We start from the raw sequence: 18745 nt of genomic DNA, 5'->3' as shown, positions 1-18745 counted from the left end.
GGTGGCAGGCTGATTCACCGGTTAATTGTCTTCAGTAAGTTCCATCATCCTGCCCAGCTATTCCTCCATGGTGGGTAATATGAATCTTTCTATCCTTGTTCATACCATAAAAAAAAAAAAGATTGGAGTGTACCGAGTGTATGAAAATAATTCTAATTAAAGTTAATGAATAATTAAGACCCATTCTCTATTGGAGCATGTCATCTTAGGATTTTAAAAAAGTGAAATCTACACCCAAAAGCTGAACATTTCAAAGAAGAACACCTATAAGTATGAAGCTAACTTTTAATACCTTGTTGCTATTACCATCAAAAGTTTTTTCCCTAGTCTGATTTTCTTTCTTTCTTTCACTTAATGTTACTTTTAAAACAAACATTTCTTTTTGTAGTTCTGTGAAATTTCCCATAGGAGGAGCTGTGAGTCCATTGTTGCCTTCTGAGCTTACTATTAAAGATCACCAAAAATTCTTTTCAACTCTTAAAAGAAAACTTTTTAAAGGGGAAAAAAAGAGAGGAGGGAATGGGTGGGCGGGCTTGTAATTGTTTGGAATGTCAACATTAATTATGACCATCAGATACCTGGAAGCACAGATGAATATGTGAAAATGTTTGAATAATTCAATGCACTCCTATCTCAGTTCTTAATACTTTTAAATGCAGAACCAATGTACTACAATTAAAATGATAGCTGGGAGTGCTACCTTTTAACATGTCCTTAAATAAATCATGAGACACTAAAAATATGTTTGAATTCTAAGGTAAATTTGGCCTAAAATATCAAAACATAAATTGGACTCCTAGAACAAGCAGAGCGGTAGGTGTTTGATACTTATTCCATTTTCTCTTCCAAAGGTTTCCTTTCCTAAATTCTCCTGAGTTATATTTGCATTCTCTTTTCTATAGCCAGGCTGGTCACAGGTATACTTTTCAATATACATCATAACTCGTTTTTTAGTCAAGAAAACATTTAGACTTTCACATTCATTCAGAATCTTAATAGCAATGGGGGGAGACAATGGAGTTACTCTGAAGGTTACATATAAGGATGGATGGCTGTGAAACAATTTTGTGAATTTAATTATAGGAAAGCAGATTCCAAGCAGAGGTCGGGAGAAATGTCCCAACGGAAAGAGTGACAGTCAAACTGTGTATCCAGATCAATGTTTCTCAACCATGGGAACTTTGAGACATGTGGATTTCCCCTCCCAGAATTCCCCAGCCAGGCAGCATGCTAAGGAACTGAGATTATGACCATAGCACTGGGGAATTTCTTGACAAATTAATAGAATTAATTAGTAGTGGAACAGCTTCTCTCCAGAAGTTGTGGATGATCCATCACTGGAGATTTTAAAGAAGAGATTGGACAGCAATTTGTCCAGAATGGTATACGGTCTCCTACTTGAGCAAGGGTTGGACTAGAAGACCTCCAAGGTCCCTTCCAACTGTATTATTCTATGTTCTATGTAATCTTATTTAAAAAATTCTGGAAAAAAAATCACCAGTTGAATCGATTCTATTCATTCACTGGGATCACTCCCTAACATGCCATGCGAGTAGAACAAAGTCCATTAAAAAATTCTAGGAAGAGATGGTCACAGAACAAAATAAAAAGAGAAATTGGATTTATTGAAGACGTTTTCTGATGGAAAGCTTGCATTTTTGAGTCTTATATCCTCCTAATGGGAGAGATGAAAAGAAGAAAATGCTACGGTTCTTCTTAGAAAAGCCAAAAGCTCCCAATCAGGGAAAAGCAAGCCAGAGAAGATAAAGTCAACCCCCTAAAGAAAAAAAATACCATCTTTTCCACCAAAATAATTTCATTCCTTTCCAGGGGCACGATGTCCCCAGAATTTTCAGCATCTACCTGTGGAACGATTAATCAGGTTGATCAGATCTTTCCATGATCTTTCTCCTTAGAGCCTGAATCCTTTTGTAGAGAACGTGGAAGTAATAGCAATTGAAATATAGAAATTTCTCCACGCAGAATAGAAAACCTCTGCTTTTCACCAAGAAGCCCCCGAAAGCAATTTCCTTTGGTCTAAAATCAATTAAAGTTGAACATTCATGAGCGTTACGCAGACATTATTGGGTTGGCTGCTTTTAGGCAACCTAGCCACTACCATCTTATGTTGGCTTATCCTTCACTGCTATGCCGACTGCCATGAGCTGTGGAGAGAGGGGGATAAAGGAGGGAATGCTTGGGGAACTGAAAGTAAGTGCAGTGTCTCCTTAAGAGACTACCTCAAAGTCACCCAACTAAAAGAAGAAGGGGAGCTGCATTACCAAACTGTGTTTGGGCTCACCATTATGAAAACATCTTTCCTGAATGTTAGGAATTGATAGTCACCTAACAGTTGGGTTGGAAATATATAAACCAGGATAGACATTTAATACTGTCTCTTTAAGGGAATGCTAAAATTGTAATTGGGTGTGGTTCCTCAAACGGCCATAAGATGGAACCAGAAACCTGGTTTGTTAGTTCTGTTGTTCGATGTTCTTTGGTTCCTGAATTTTTCCCTATTGACTGTTGCTGATCGTCATTCTACTTGGATTGCTGTAAGTCTGTTACTGAACTGTTTATGATACTGGACTTTGATATTTGGATTATCCCTGGACTGAAAAGCTGACTGCTTTAACCGTGTATGACTTGGACTGCTTGTTGGACTTTGCTTAACCGTTTACTGGAAGTAAAAACCTACATTTTATTATATAGTGTATCTGTCTGCTGGTTGTGTGTTATTCCTCACCACTTTCACTACGTCTCCCTGTGCACTCATTCTCCTAACGGGGAATTACCTTAACACTGAACCTGATTGGTTACACTGGGATGGACAATGAAAGGGAGGGAAAAAGTAGAACTTAGGGATTTTGGTGCTGGCTTTCCAATACTGCAACGACACTCGACTATGTCTACTTTATATTAAACTAGACCTTTCTCAACAAATGGAGCCAAGGATCATCTCTATCTAGAGATTGAAGTTGTGCAGGTCTGATACAACCTCTGAGAAGCTTCCACCATCCTATGTGAAGCCTCTAGGATCAGCTAGCTTTCAATGATATGCAGAAGTTGTAGAAATCAGCTGCTGTTAGTGATCACCTAGTAAGGAGCCTTCCATGCAGGATTTCTGCACCATTCCAGAGTTAGCGATGGATTTCTGCAATTGAATGGCGTTATCTATATTCGGCAACTGAGTTGATGGATTTCTGGCAAATATCTAGCATTGCTGAAGAGGCAACCTTCCCCTTTTTCTGCACTGACATTCTGGAAAGCTTGTGGGCAGACTGTTTTGTGGCACTCTGCCTCCTGGCCACAATCCAATCTCACTACCCTTCACATAAAGACTCAACCAGTATATCTCATGCCAAGGGCTGCAGCTAAAACTGTTGCCATCAACCTCATGTAGAGATAATACCTTTGTGGCTTTGTATCTGTAGGAGAAGGAGTGGTAGAGCCTGGAGGCAGAGTGAAAAAGGGAATCAGCCTAGAATCCATACATAGCCACAAAGGAACTAAGTCCAAACTCCCTTGAATGCCATTATTATTATTTCACTATAACCAGGTATCATTAGTTGAGAAGATTCCTTTACCTAGGCTTATAGTAATATATCAGGTGCAAAGAATCAGGACTGTACATTAAGTTTCAGTTCAGAATATTTATGGTTCAAGACTATATTCAAGAATCTAGTCAACTCAGACTCAACACTAAACTGGCACCAGGTAAGGGTTAACAGAATTCACAAGAGGTTGGATTTGGACCTTTGTGAGAATTTAATGACTCTAGGCTGCTGACTCGTTTAACTCCACCTTCCACTTCTGCCTGCTCTTGTCCTACAAAATCAGTTTAATTGGACGTTGACGTGTGGATCTGATCTTTCCTGGCTGACTATGTGACAAACAACAACAACAACAATAATAACTACTTCATTCCCAGATAGAAAACTTACTGGGGGAGTCTATAATAACTATGAAATGATAATTTCCACTCCATATTCTTGAGCTATTTAGTTGGGAAGTCATTCAACTAACTAGAAAAGAGATGGCACAGAAAGAAAGAAATCTGGGACTCTGCTGTTTAATTATTAATATTTATTTCACTTGCTTAATTTCTTTAATTTACTTTATTGCCAGAAGAGGCCAGAATAGTTTATAAGAGGCCAATAAAAACAGGCTTCAACAAAATTGTCATAATAAAACCCACAATGCTTATTTATACATCCAACTAAAAAATATGGCTAAAAACATTCACGGATGAAACAGCTGGTTAATTGAAATTTCTACTACGACAATCTGTCGGTTTAGCTTATTATTGAAAGTTTATTATAAATTAACTCCTGAACTTCACCACGACTTCAAGGATACAGAAATGTCTAACAAGGGTGTTATTTTATGTAAATCAAAAGACAGAAGTCTTTGAAAAAAATCTATGGGTATGGATCAGTGGTGGGATTCAAACATTTTTACTACTGGTTCTGTGGGTGTGGCTTGGCGGGTTTGGCATGGCTTGGTGGACACGGCAGGGGACAGAGATACTGCAAAATCCTCCTTCCCTCCCCACTCCACTAACCTCCTTTTCAGCTCCTTTCTCCTGGGCAGGGCAACCAAAGGAGACCCAGCCAATCAGCTGGGACTCAATGGGAAGCAGAGAAGAGATGGGGTTGGTGGGACCAGTCAGAGGTGGGATTTGCCAGTTCTCCGAACTACTCAAAATTTCTGCTACCGGTTCTCCAGAACCAGTCAGAACCGGCTGAATGTCACCCCTGGTATGGACATTTCTTGGGAGCTGGTGAATACAATCTCTGTTTTACACAGTCACACCGGAAAAGGAGCTGGTGAAAATAAGATGTATGGTCAGTATGTACACAATGTCCCATGTTTATCTATTTATCCAGATTGAGAAAATGCCCGACGTCTTAATGACACTGGGCAACTTCCATTAAAAAGAAGAGAAACCACTTATTGAGATTCAAGTTGAAAGAAAGAAAGAACTGTGGCCATTTGGGAGATGGAACAAATGTAATGAAATCTTTCTGTTTCGAGCCTGGAAAAACAAACCAGATTTTTAACAGTTCTAGATATCACAAAGGTAATTAGGAGGCTGGAGGTTAAAACATATGAAGAATGTTTTCAGGAATTGGGTTATGTCTAGTCTAGTGTAAAGAAGGACTAGGGGGGACAGGATAGCGGTGCTCCAATATTGGAGGGGCTGCCACAAAGAAGAGGGGAGGGTCAAGCTATTCTCCAAAGCATCTAAAGGCAGGACAAGAAGCAATGAATGGAAATTAATCAAGGAGAGAAGCAACCTGGAATTGAGGAGGAATTTCATGACAAGTTAGAACAATTAAGCAGTGGAACAGCTTTGCCTTCAGAAGTTGTGGGTGCTCCATCACTGGAGGTTTTCAAGAAGAGACTGGGCAGCCACCTGTCTGGAATGGTACATGTAAATGGTACATGAGCATAGGGTTGGACTAGAACAGGGGTCACCAACCAGTGGGCTGGGGACCACTGGTGGTTTGCGAGAAAAATTTGGTGTTCCACAGAGAAATGTCACCCCCAAAGCAATTAATCCAGGCTGTGCGGTAACACAAGGCTGTGCCGCCCGCATGGTCCACGGGAACACAAGTCCTGTGTCACTTGCATTGTGAACAACATGAGGTAGTGAGGGGAGGGGGAAAAGGGAGGAGGGGGGAACTTGCCCCATTCACCCTACGCACCTGGGCTGGCCACCGGGCTACTTCTTTCCGCTTCTTTCTTCTTCTGCTTTTGGCTGCAGGCAGGGAAAGCAGCAAAAGTCTTTCTTTCTCTCCCCCAAACTCCACCAGAAATGAGTCTTTGGGACCCTGCAAGGCCTCCTTCTCCAAGAGGCTGTGCCAGTAAAGACTCATTTCTGGCAGAGTTTGGGGGAGAGAAAGAAAGACTTCTGCTGCTTCTGCTGCTTTCCTTGCATGGAGCCAAAAGTCTCTCAGTCTCTCTCTCTCTCTCTCTCTCTCTGAGAATGGAGCTGGAGATGGTATCCTACGATCCCAAATAAAGTTTGATCGATCGGTAGGAAAACGGTGTGTGGGATTCTCCTGCAGAGTTTTTGGGGGACTTTCCCAGGGTCTCTGGTCTGCAGGATTTAAAATTATGAGTTTGGTAGTCCCTGAGGTCCAAAAGGTTGGCAACCACTGGACTAAAAGGCCTCCGAGTCCCTTCCAACTCTGTCATTCAGTTACACCTTGCAAGGCCGACAGGTATGGAGGTGACACCATTGAACTGACTAAGAATAGTCGAGACATGTAACAGTTTTTGCAAGACTTCACAACCCAAGTTTCTTTTTGACAACACTTTTCAGGCCAGGAACTCTCACTCTGTATTTTATGCAAACGCTGAGTTACACCTTAGACATTAAATTTGGGACTTTCCTTCAAGCCCTACCAAAAAACAAACAAACAAACCATGGTTTTCACAGCTCCCCCACTAGCTGTGAGTCACCGCTGTAGGCTTGCAGATACAACCATCTCGGCTCCTTCTTCCCTTCCTCCCACCACGAAACACCTCTCCTTCCTTGGCAGGAAGTGCTATAAGTTGCTTTAAGCATGAACACCTCCTTGTTAGCTGCTAAAAAGGACTCCAAGCCTTGAAAAATGGGAGTTCAGAATGATTTTTAGTCAGCCTAGAAAACCCACGGTTAGAAATGGCTTTAGCTTACACAACTACCCCTTCCAACAGTTACACTCCGTGGTTGTACGCAAAGACTCTCCTTAGAGCACGGATGTGTCCAGGGATGGGATTCAAATTTTTTAACAACCGGTTCTGTGCGTTTGGCTAGGTGGACGTGGCTAGGTGGGCATGGCCATGTGACTGAGTGGGCATGGCTGCTTCCTCCTCCTCCTCCTCCTCCTCCTCCTCCTCCTCCTCCTCCTCCTCCTCCTCCTCCTCCTCCTCCTCCCTCCTCCTCCTCCTCCTCCTCCTCTTCTTCTTCTTCTTCTTCTTCTTCTTCTTCTTCTTCTTCTTCTTCTTCTTCTTCTTCTTCTTCTTCTTCCTTCTCCTCCTCCTCCTCCTCCTCCTCCTCCTCCTCCTCCTCCTCCTCCTCCTCCATCCTCCTCCTCCTCAATCCCTGTTGCATTTATTGGGCCTTCTGGGCCATAGGGAAGTCTCCTATAGGGGGCGTTTTTGCTCCCAGAAGGTTTCCCTGGGGCCCAGGAAGGCAAAAAATGGAGTGGGGGTGGGGGCAGGGGGGAGCTTCATCCCCTCCTCCATTTTTTGCCTTCCTGGGCCTCAGGAAAGCCTCCTGGGTGAAGCAGTAAGGCAGTGAGGGGGATCCCAGCACAGCTGATCATAGGAACAGCTGATCATTGGGAGGGGAAAAAAAGAAAGAAATACCTTAAGGAGTGACTGGGCAGGGAAGAATGCAGTCAGCGATGTTGGGCATGTGTGCAATGTTGCGCATGCACAATAAGGACTGACTGGGTGGGGAGGGGAGGGCCAGGTGCAGAGAGATGGGGCCAGTCAGGGGGACGATTTGCCAATTCTCTGAACTGTGCAGAATCATCACAACCGGTTCTATAGAACCGGTCTGAACTGGTAAAATCCCACCCCTGGACATGTCCTCCTTAAGACTGCAAGCAGTAGAAGGAAACACAACAGCTCTTCAGCTACGGGCAGGATTGGATTCTACCCGGTTTGGACCGGTCTGTCCTTTGTTTACGTGTTTTGCAGCCCAGCTGCTTCATGCAGCAAGTGGATGGCCATGCCTCAGCTGTTTTACTCACCACTGCGCATATGTGCGAAGCATGCGTTTGATGCGCGCGCGGGGTCACCGAACCAGTTGTTACACCAGTTGAATCCCACCACTGTCTATGGGACAGCTCTATCTGCCTTCTGATGGATAGGAAATGGTGTACAAACAATGACTTGGGTATATAAAAGAAGGAAAGAGATCTATGGGATAAATTGTGTGGCTGCCACCACGGCCGCTTGACTACTTGAGTCCATATGGGAAGAGGTCCAGAGAGCATTTGCTAAAAATACACCCTAAAGATTGTGAGCTAAATCAGCCAAGGTTTTGTTTACAGTCCGTTGAGATGAGCAAATAAATTTCTTTTTTTAAAGAGAAAAAAGAAAACCGAAAAAACTATCCACTCTCTTGAGCCTTTCCTGCGGTCATTCTTTTTGTAAATCTAAATGGGGATTTTGAAAGAAGGCCAAACTCTAAATATAAAAGAAGGAGCCAGCGAGAAAGCCTGGGTTCTAATTCAAAGAAGGGAGAGAGGAAGGAGGAGGATTTGAGCTCTCCATCCTTCCTGCATGTACCGAAGTAAGGAATTGAATGGGGGTTTACTTCTGAACAAGCAATATGTAGGCTTCAGCTGTACAATTTTAGCAGTGGTTCCTGCAGAAATGGTAAGCTGAAGCATTGGCTGTATTACCATGAGAGGAATGATCTGATGGAAATCTGGACTTCAGCTGTCTATCATACCTTTCTAAAAATGTACTATCGTAATGATATATAGGTAAGAGATTCTTGGGTTGCATGGAGGATGTCACCTCGTTGCTCATAAAATGTCTGCAAGAAAACAACCAAGCCCAGAGAGCACCAAGGACACTTCAGTTCTCCTCCTCCTCCTCTTCTTCCTCCTCCTCCACCTCCTCCTCCTCCTCCTCTTCCTCTCTGAAAACTCCACTCCCTTCTAGCATTGATGATGTTACCTAGTTGTGTCATGAAATGTCTGCAAGAAAACAACCAAGCTCAGAGAGCATCAAGAACCCCATAGTTCTCCTCCTCCTCCTCCTCCTCCTCCTCCTCCTCCTCCTCCTCCTCCTCCTCCTCCTCCTCCTCCTCCTCCTCTGTTCACTGAACTGAAAAAGCTTCTTGGATGAGAAGCAAAACCTCTTAAAGGAAAAACAAAGTCCAGCTGCCTTTTGAAAAAGCACCTCTGGGACAACCGTGCCCTCGAGGACTGAGAATCTTCGTAGATAATTGTGGAAGTATTGGGGCTCACCTCACAAGTGAAGCACCCACACCAATGTCTTTTCAAGCATTGTGTTGGTCTTCCCCTTGCCAAGACCACTGCGGTAGACTGTGACAAACAGAAACACAACGCAAGAAGACCACAAATGCTGCAGGCTTTCTAAAAGCTAACTAAATTTAGACCTTTTAAGAGCCTTCTGATGCTGCATATTTCAGCTCTTTGCTTGGTGAATCTAGCTGGTCTTTGAAACGATGCCAGTGATTTTGATTAAATAGCAAGCTTCATTCCCGCTGGCTGGTATAATACCGAGATTAATTTTAACCTAGTTCGTCTTCCTCCAGCGTGCTTTGTTATCTGGCACGTAACGAGTAGCTTAGTTAGCTATCTAGAAAAGGGGTTTACCTAAGGCGCTTCTTTACTTTCATCCTAATTGTTATACAAACAAACTTTCCTGTAATCTTAATAGGGCACAAAATGGATGTTCTCTCTACCCTATGAGCAGATGGAGGAATTACTAGCACAATCAATCAAGTATTAGAATCCAATCATGGCTAGGGAGGAATCAGTGAAGAGGGGCCACAAAAGGCCCACATTCTGGCTGTGACTGGAAGATCAAAGCCGACCTCCCTTTTTACATATTTTCTCATGCATGGAAAGAGAGGGCTGCCTTTCAGTCACACAGTCATAACTCAGAAACCTCTTGGCTTTGGATTGTCCTAGTTCCTCCTGGGCTTTTCTGTAGGTCGTAGAATTGCTAAGTTTATCATTGAAGCAATTGAGTGAAGAACCCATACATGGAACAGACTGAGATATCCTGTATGGGAGATTTAATTTATCTGAACGTTGAGAATACATATGTATTTTATTACTATATTTTATCTATTTTATCCTGGAATTAGATCCTGTATTTTATTTTATTTTATTTTATTTTTTAATATGGTCATAAGATTAATCAATTAATAAAATGTCTGTCTGTCTGTCTGTCTATCTATCTATCTATCTATCTATCTATCTATCTATCTATCTATCTATCTATCTATCTATCTATCTACCCTACCCTACCCTACCCTACCCTACCCTACCTATCCATCTAACTACCCATCCATTTATCCATCCATCTATTCACCATCCCTATCCATCTATTCCTATCTATCCATACCTACCAATCTGTCTATCCATCCATCTATCCTTCTATCCATCCATTTATCCATCCATCAATTCACCTTCCATTTATCCATCTATTCCTATCCATCCATCCATCATCTCTCCATCCATACCTACCAATCTGTCTATCCATCCATCCATCCATCGATCCATCATCCATCTATTCATCATCCATCTATCCATCTATTCCTATCCATCCAGCATTCCATCCATCCTTCTATCTATCTATCCATCCATACCTACCAATCTGTCTATTCACCCATCCATCCATCCATCATTCCATCCTATTTGTCTATTTATTTATTTATTTATTTATTTATTTATTTATTTATTTATTTATTTCTATCTATCTATCTATCTATCTATCTATCTATCTATCTATCTATCTATCTATCTACCCATATCTCTCTGCCTGCCCCCCTGATTTATTTTGACCCAGCTGTCCCCAATAAACACCCCTCCTGTACTGAAATTGCAATGATAACAAGAAATAGGAAAAATCTTTATATTCTCATGCATGATATGTTTGCAGGAAAACCATCAAACGCAGAGAACACCAAGGACCCCACAATTCAACCTTCAAATGCAAATATTCACTTCCATGACCATTTATTACCAACCTATTTTGTACTTCAGGATAAGAACATCTATTACCGAGAAAGAGACTTGTCTTCGGTCCCCCCTCTTGCACCATATGGTCGGATCACTGCTTTCACTATTTCGTCTCCAAAATGTTAGTCAGTTCTAGCACTTACAAAGCAGCAGCTGGTACACAACCATGAATGAACGAAGCGATGAGAACGGAACACTTTGTCCCCGGATTCACAGCAAGAAGAATTAAATATATTCATTGCAAGACAGGCCTTTAAAATATTGCAAAGCCTTACAAGATCCCGGCAACCCTGTTTGGATAACCCTGTGAATTGATTTTCCCGGCGCTCTGCAGGAAGAATGAGTTATGTGGAAGGAGACAGAAATTCCCCATCCGTGTAGCGTATGGAATTCAGGTTTGTGGATGGGTGAGAATATTTACGATACCTTTACACAGCATTCTCAGGGAGGTGATGCAGAAATAATTAAGCAAGCTGTCAAGAGGCTATTGAAGGTTATTGAGCAGCACACATTCACCTGGGATCTAAAACCAGGGTCAAAACACAGACCACAGCTATTTCCAAAGAATGAGCTATGTCACAACCAGGGAGCTGGCTGTTTGAGATAACATATGCATATTTGCATGTAAGAGCCAAATCATGATTGTGGATTTATTTATTAAAGTGAGTTTTATAGCTCCTGGTCAAGATAAGATAACAGAATTGGACTAGAAGACCTCCATGGTCCCTTCCAGCTTCTGTTCTGTTCCATCCCATCCCATGTACTATTTTGTTGTTCTGTTCTGTTCTGATCTGTTCTCTTCTCTTCTCTTCTCTTCTCTTCTCTTCTCTTCTCTTCTCTTCTCTTCTCTCTTCTCTTCTATTTTCCATTCCATTCCTATTTTCTACTCTATTCTATATTCTATTCTATTCTTCCCTTATTCTATTCTTTCCTTTTTCTATTCTTTCCTTATTCTATTCTATTAATTCTCTTCTCTTATTCTATTCTATTAATTCTCTTCTCTTCTTCTCTTCTCTTCTATATTCTCTTCTATATTCCATTCCTTCTTCTATTCTATTCTATTCTATTCTATTCTATTCTATTCTATTCTATGCTATGCTATGCTATGCTATGCTATGCTATGCTATGCTATTCTATTCTATTCTATTCTATTCTATTCTATTCTATTCTATTCTATTCTATTCTATTCTATTCTATTAATTCTCTTCTCTTATTCTCTTCTATATTTTTTCTATTTTATCAATTCTCTTCTCTTATTCTATTCTGTTCTATTCTATTCTATTCTATTCTATTCTATTCTATTCTATTCTATTCTATTCTATTCTATTCTATTCTATTCTATTCTATTCTATTCTATTCTACTCTACTCTACCCTACCCTACTCTACTCTATTCTTTATTCTGTCCTGTCCTGACCACACCCAGATATTGGGTTTTACAGTGAAGACCCCCCAAAATGAATTGCACAAATTATTTTCTTGGAGCAAGGATGGTTTCCAGGAGCTTTATAGGACTTCGGCATAGACATGCATTACGCACACATTGACAAATTGATTTTAAAAAGATAAAGATTAATTAAAACTGATACTCACAATTGCATAACCAGATACAGATGGCTTGAACTCTCGTAAATGTCTTCCAGGGCCACAATATTTTCATGCTTGATCCTATATAAAAGAGAGTAGAACAAGGTTAAAAACTAAGCACCCTGGGATGGTACACTTGTATAATTGAGCCAGATGGGCAACCCGGGGCCAGTCATTCTCTCTCTGCCCTCGGAAGCCACTTCTGAAATCTGGCTAAGAACACTGCAAGGATTTATCCACTAGGAGTCAATGCTGACTCAGAACGAGGCTCAAGATAAGTCCATTTATCAATAGTATACAACAACCCATTAACCTCTTTCTTGTGAGGTTAAGAGGCTCTTCTTGAAGATTAAACAGCAGGGGGCAGCATCCGATTAACCATGGTTAGGTTCAAAGGTTAAGCAGGCTTCCAGACTGAATTAGCACTTGATGACAAATCTTAAAAACCTGGTATAGGTTAAAAGCCTGGTATATAAGCCAACAGAAAGCTATTTCTGCATTTGGGGGGGTGGGGGTGGTCACAGCCTGGAGGTGCTTCCAAGGTTACTAAGCTTGACTTGAAGAAGACTTTGAAAAGATTGTCTATTATTGTGAAAGCATCTGCTTCTCTCTGAGGCATGGATAGCAATCCAAATAATTTAGACAGATGCTTTTGGAACTCAACATAATTAAGCAGGCTTGGAAAGTGCGTTGATAATTGGGCTGATAGATTCAAAATCAGCCCTAGTCAAAAAATTTATTCAAAGCGCTGGTTTGAATACATTCTGGTACTCAACTATTTTGAAAACTGATCTGACAATTATAAAGCCCTTAGCTGAAGAACCACAGAAACGATTGTAACAAATAAATATTATGATGTTCTGACCAAGGCTTCCTCAGACCATAATTAAGCACACACATAGTCCAAACAACTCTTGTTTTATTTCAGCATTGGGAATTATGTTCATTCCCAGCCCGTAATTAGTCCCAAACAGTTCCCCGAGATAAGCACTCATCTTTCTCTCCTTTGAATGGCTGCCAACAACTAAAGTGCCAAATTAACTGTAAAAAACCAACCAAAGTACAAAGTCCACACATAGTTTCAAGGTTTAATCCAAACAGAGTGAATGACATTGCTTCCTGCAAAGGTTTCTCTACCTTTGCACATCCTTTATACCTTATGGGAGGGGCAATCACCTCCAAGCCTTACTCCCGAATCGCCCCTTTTGTCTTAGCTGTTCTTGCCTTCAAGCAGCTCTGCTCATTCGTGCACAGGGAACAGGCTCCCCTTGTTCTTCTGCCTCGCTGCTGCCAGACTCCAATAGAGGATTTTCAAGCCCAGAATATCCGGTTGCCTCAATTACAGTCTTTGTGAGATAAGCTTGGAATGTGCTTCTAAGTTCATTTGCCCTATGCTCCTTCAGGGTTTTACCCCCCCCCCCCTTTCTTATAGCAACTTGGAAACTGGCATAGGAGTGTTTTACAAATTGACAGTTCAGAGATGGGATTAAAAATATTTTTACTACCGGTTCTGTCGGTGTGGCTTGGTGGGTGTGGTGTGGCTTGGTGGGTGTGGCTTGGTGAGCATGGCAGTGGAAGGTTGCTGCAAAATACCCCTTCCCTTCCCTCCCCACCCCACTAACCTGCTTTCCAGCTCCATTCTCCTGTGCAGGGCAACCAAAGAAGACCCAGCTGATCTGCTGGGACTCGATGGAAGGCAGAGAATAGATGGTGGTGGGGCCAGTCAGAGGTGGTATCCCAAACTACAAAAAAACTACAAAAAAATTCCATTACCAGTTCTCCAGAACTGGTCAGAACCTGCTGAATACCACCTCTGTGACAGTGGGGTTGTTTTGCCACAGTTGTTAATTGACTTTGTTAATTGAATTGTGTGCGCATTCATTGAATCTGGCTTCTCCCATCGGCTTTGCTTGTGAGAAGTCAGCTGGGAAGATCCCAAGGGGAGACCACGTGAGTTCTGGGATCTTGCAACCATCATCATCCCCCGCTGATTGACAGCACCCAAATTTTGATCACACCCTTGGGAAGATGCTGCGACAGTTGTTAAAGTGCAAAGAACAGTTGTGAGTCAATGCTGTTGTAACTTTGAACGGCCCCTCAATGAATGGTTGTAAGTCAAGGATCATCTGTGTTAGAAATATGTTTTACTTTCAATATAATGTTCACGCTTGTTTAAAGTAAAAACTCATTCTAAAACTGTTTCTGGAATGTATAAATTTATTACCCAAAAAAAACAAAAAACCCCAGCCTGTGCAAATATTTCTACAAAACTGAGAATGTTTCCATACTTACAGATTTGCCAAACAGATGTCCTCGTTATGGTATCTTTCCTATTGTGTTCATTTCAGTACACAATTTCCTTAACTTAACATAATCTAAAAAAAAAAATCTAGTCCCATATTTGATAGCAAGCACATATATTATTTTGGTAAATTGCTCTACAATTCAAGCTGAACCATTTTTGGGGCTTTACTCTCAAACCAAACCAGCATATGTCCTTCTCTGTACATACTCATCCCTTCTCTTCCTGGTGCTATTCCAAAGGTGGAAAAGAGGTAATAACTTATAAGCCATAGAAATGAAAGGTTTAAGGGGAGAAATGAAAAGGCATATTGCTAAATCTAACTTACATTGACACTGTTTGTTATACTTCTTTAGAGCTTCCGATCATGGTTTCTTCTACAACACATCCCACAAGGCCATTCCCTCTACTCCTTTTTAGTCTTCACTGTTATGTCCCTGGAACTTGCAAGAGTTCCCCCTCAGGTCCGCTCACGCTGCGGGGGTGTTTGCTGTCCCTCATTGGCTGACCTTCCCCAGCAGCCGGCTATAAAAGCAGGCTGCGAGGTTCGGTCAGCCGCTGATCGCTGCGAGCCAGTCCCAGGCTTGGTTAGCACGTTCAGTCCTTTATTGACATAATAAAGTACTGTTGCATCCATGCCCTGGTTCAGCCTCTCATTGCTCAACTACAACACTGGCGACGAGGATGGGATGGCTACCAGAGGCAAACCGCAACAGCTGAATCACTAACCTGCCGATCCGCAGCCGCGCAGTCAGAGAGCTCGGTCGGCAGACAAGCGAAAGTGAGAAGCGTCTGTAGCCGCTTTTGGTAGCAAGCTACAGGGAAAGTGTAGCGCTGCGAGCCGCAGCCACTCAAAACAAAGGGCGCGAAATTCAAACGGCTGTCGTTTGAATTTCTTTACAGAATACAGCGCGGTGCTGTGTTTCCTTTTGAAATCACTGACGCCTACGCAGGCGCCAAATTCAAAACGCTGCCAACGGCCGTTGCAGCCTAGCCACGTTTGCAACCCAGAGAGAGAGAGAGGCTTTTGGGGAGCCCCTCCAGAGCTGAAGTCACTTGCCTGCCAAAGGCACTAGAGTTTTCTCTTGTTGTCCCAGAGAGATTCCACAACAGCAAGCTACTAGATTCTCAACATGAACTCCAACCCAGCCTTCCCATCGTTCAAACCGGATGAGGAGAAGTGGGAATCATACAAGAATCGTTTTAACCACTATATCGACGCCATTGGGCTGGCTGATGCGGGGGAGCACCGAAAAAAATCATTTTTCCTGAGCTACTGCGGAGCCATCGTTTTTGATACTGCCACAGCACTCGTGGCCCCACGTGAGTTAAAAAACGTCCCCTGGACAGAACTGTTAGAAATCCTCACTAACCATTATTCTCCTAGACCCTCACAGATCGCCAGGCGGTTCACCTTCCAAATGAGGAAGCAAGCGGAAAAAGAAACCATCAACCAGTACATGGCTGCCCTGAGGACTGCAGCACTCCACTGTGGTTTCGGAAGTTACCTAGACGACATGCTCCTAGATCAGCTCGTCTGCGGAGTCAAAGACCTCCACCTCCAAAGACGTCTACTCGCCAGGAAGGACCTCAATCTCGCCCAAGCAGTTGAGGAAGCCCTAGCAGCAGAATTGGCAACACAATCAGCCACCGAAATCCAAGGTCCTGTCCCCAAGCAAATTGCAGCCACCATCCATTCAGAAGAGGTGGTCAACGAAGAAGACCCCAGCGATTCGGCTGACATCCACCGCCTCGCTCACACCAGACACCCGCAGGTAGGAGCCAAGCAAGAGAACAACAGTCCACTCAAACACATCACCCTATGCCTATCCTGTGGTGGATCTCACCCGAGGGCCACCTGCAAGTTCAAGGGAGCTACCTGCAACAATTGCCACAAAAAGGGGCACATCGCCAGAGTCTGCCAAGCCGCCCACAATTCGGCACAAAAGGTCCCTTCTTTTTCACATTCTGGACCCCAAAGGCAAGTACTAAACTGTCACACTCGCTTCAATGCTAAGCACACTTGCCATGCCATTAGTAAAATTTCACTCTCCGTTTTATTAGAAGGTAAACCTTGTCGGATGGAGGTTGACACAGGGTCAGCGCTCTCAATTATCTCTTGGAGCACCCTCAAGAAGCTACAGCCCAGACTATCCAGGAGCCACCTCCAGAAGTGCCAGCTCACCTTAAGGGACTACCAGGGGAAGGACATCCCGGTACTCGGTAAAGGCAAGTTCCTTGTTAATTTTAAAGCTTTCAAAGGCCACCTGCCTCTAGTGGTAGTTAACGGCAATCTCCCTACCCTCTTGGGGCTTGATTGGTTCCCCCATCTCGGCCTAGGTTTAACGGGAGTCCATGCTGTCTCAGCTTCTGACACTGACTCCTTATTCGCTGACTACTCAGACGTATTCAGCAATGAGCTGGGGTGTTATAATGGTACCCCCATCTCATTCTCGGTCGACCCCCAAGCAGTCCCAATCCGGTTGAAGCCGCGTAGAGTCCCATTCGCCATCCGGCCTAAACTGGATGCGGAGCTGGATAAGTTGTTAAAGCAAGGGGTAATTGAGCCAACAGACTTCGCCAAATGGGAGACGCCAATAGTCACACCCCTTAAAAAAGACGGCAGTCTGAGAATTTGTTCAGACTATAAAACCACAATTAACCGGTTTTTACAAGTTAGCGCTTACCCAGTCCCCGTCATTCAACATTTATTGCACACTTTTGAACCCGGCAACATTTTTGCCAAATTGGACATGTCACAAGCGTATCAACAGTTCCCTGTTGACAATCAAACAGCCGAACTCCAAACCATTGTCAACCACAGGGGTGCTTTCCGGTGCAAGCGTCTCCAATTTGGCGTAAGTGTTGCCCCGGGCATTTTCCAATCCCTCATGGAGCGGATACTACAGGGCCTCCCTGGCGTAGTACCCTACTTCGACGACATTTTAGTCTCGGCCAGGGACAGGCCCCAACTCTTCCAGAGAGTTAGAGCAGTGTTAGAGAGGTTCAGACAGCATGGCCTCAAATTAAAAAGGGAGAAATGTGCCATTGCCACTAGACAGGTGGACTTTCTGGGTTATAAAATTGACGCCTCAGGCATTCACCCCCTGGAGTCCAAGGTTAAGGCAATCCATGAGGCACCCACACCAACCACCAAAGCAGAGCTTCAAGCCTTTTTGGGGTTATTGAACTTTTATGCATCATTCCTACCCCACAAAGCATCAGTAGCAGAGCCCCTGCATAGACTTTTGGATAAAAAATCACCTTGGCACTGGGGACACAACGAAGATACAGCTTTTCGCGCAGTCAAGTCACTGCTCACTTCAGATGCAGTCCTCATTCAATTCGACCCACACCTTCCACTAGTGCTGGCAGCTGACGCATCCCCTTTTGGGATTGGAGCTGTTTTAAGCCACAGACTGCCTAATGGCTCCGAGGCTCCAATCGTCTTCTTTTCCAGAACACTCTCATCAACAGAGCGCAACTATAGTCAGATCGACAAGGAGGCTTTAGCTGCAGTGGCCGCGGTAAAGAAATTTCATGAATTCCTTTACGGCCACACCTTCGAGCTAGTCACGGATCACAAGCCTCTCCTAGGTCTCCTAGCCGGAGACAGGCAGACTCCCCAAGTGTTGTCTCCCAGAATGACGAGGTGGACCCTATTCCTGGCAGCATACTCCTATAAACTCATACACCGCCCAGGAAAAACATTAAGCCACGCAGATGCTCTCAGCCGCTGCCCCCTGCCTGCTCCAGCTGAGGATCCTGCCCCGGTCCACGCTATTTTTGAGGTCACTCAACTAGACCTTCCCATCATTGCCCTCGACATCGCCACCAAATCCAAGTCGGACAAAACGGTCGCCCAGGTACTGGACTGGGTGAGGAGGGGGTGGCCGGGCACTAACCTCGCAACCGAATTCACACCTTTTAAGACCCGCCAGCAGGAGTTATCTAGTTTGCAGGGCTGCCTGCTGTGGGGCACCAGAGTGGTCATCCCGACCTCACTTCGCACCCGAGTCCTGGAGGCATTGCACGAGGGCCACCCTGGCATCGTCCGGATGAAGGCTTTGGCGCGAAGCTACATCTGGTGGCCGGGCCTCGACGACGACATCATCAAATGGGTAAGCTCTT

At 43.5% G+C, this 18745-nt stretch overlaps 1 protein-coding gene across 1 annotated transcript in view; it reads right to left on the bottom strand.

Moving 5' to 3' along the window:
* Positions 1 to 18745, bottom strand: part of CAMK1D (calcium/calmodulin dependent protein kinase ID) — a 153544-nt gene that overhangs the window by 36876 nt on the left and 97923 nt on the right. The window contains exon 3 of the mRNA XM_087934396.1: positions 12319 to 12393. Within this exon, the coding sequence (XP_087790522.1) occupies positions 12319 to 12393 (75 nt within the window). The remainder of the gene's footprint in view (positions 1 to 12318; positions 12394 to 18745) is intronic.

This window comes from Pseudonaja textilis, chromosome 5 (assembly GCF_049901715.1).
Source record: "Pseudonaja textilis isolate UNSWEBS1 chromosome 5, rPseTex1.2, whole genome shotgun sequence".
NCBI lineage: Eukaryota > Metazoa > Chordata > Lepidosauria > Squamata > Elapidae > Pseudonaja > Pseudonaja textilis.
The sequence above is the reverse complement of the archived record's forward strand: the minus strand, read 5'-3'. Positions and strand labels throughout refer to the sequence as shown.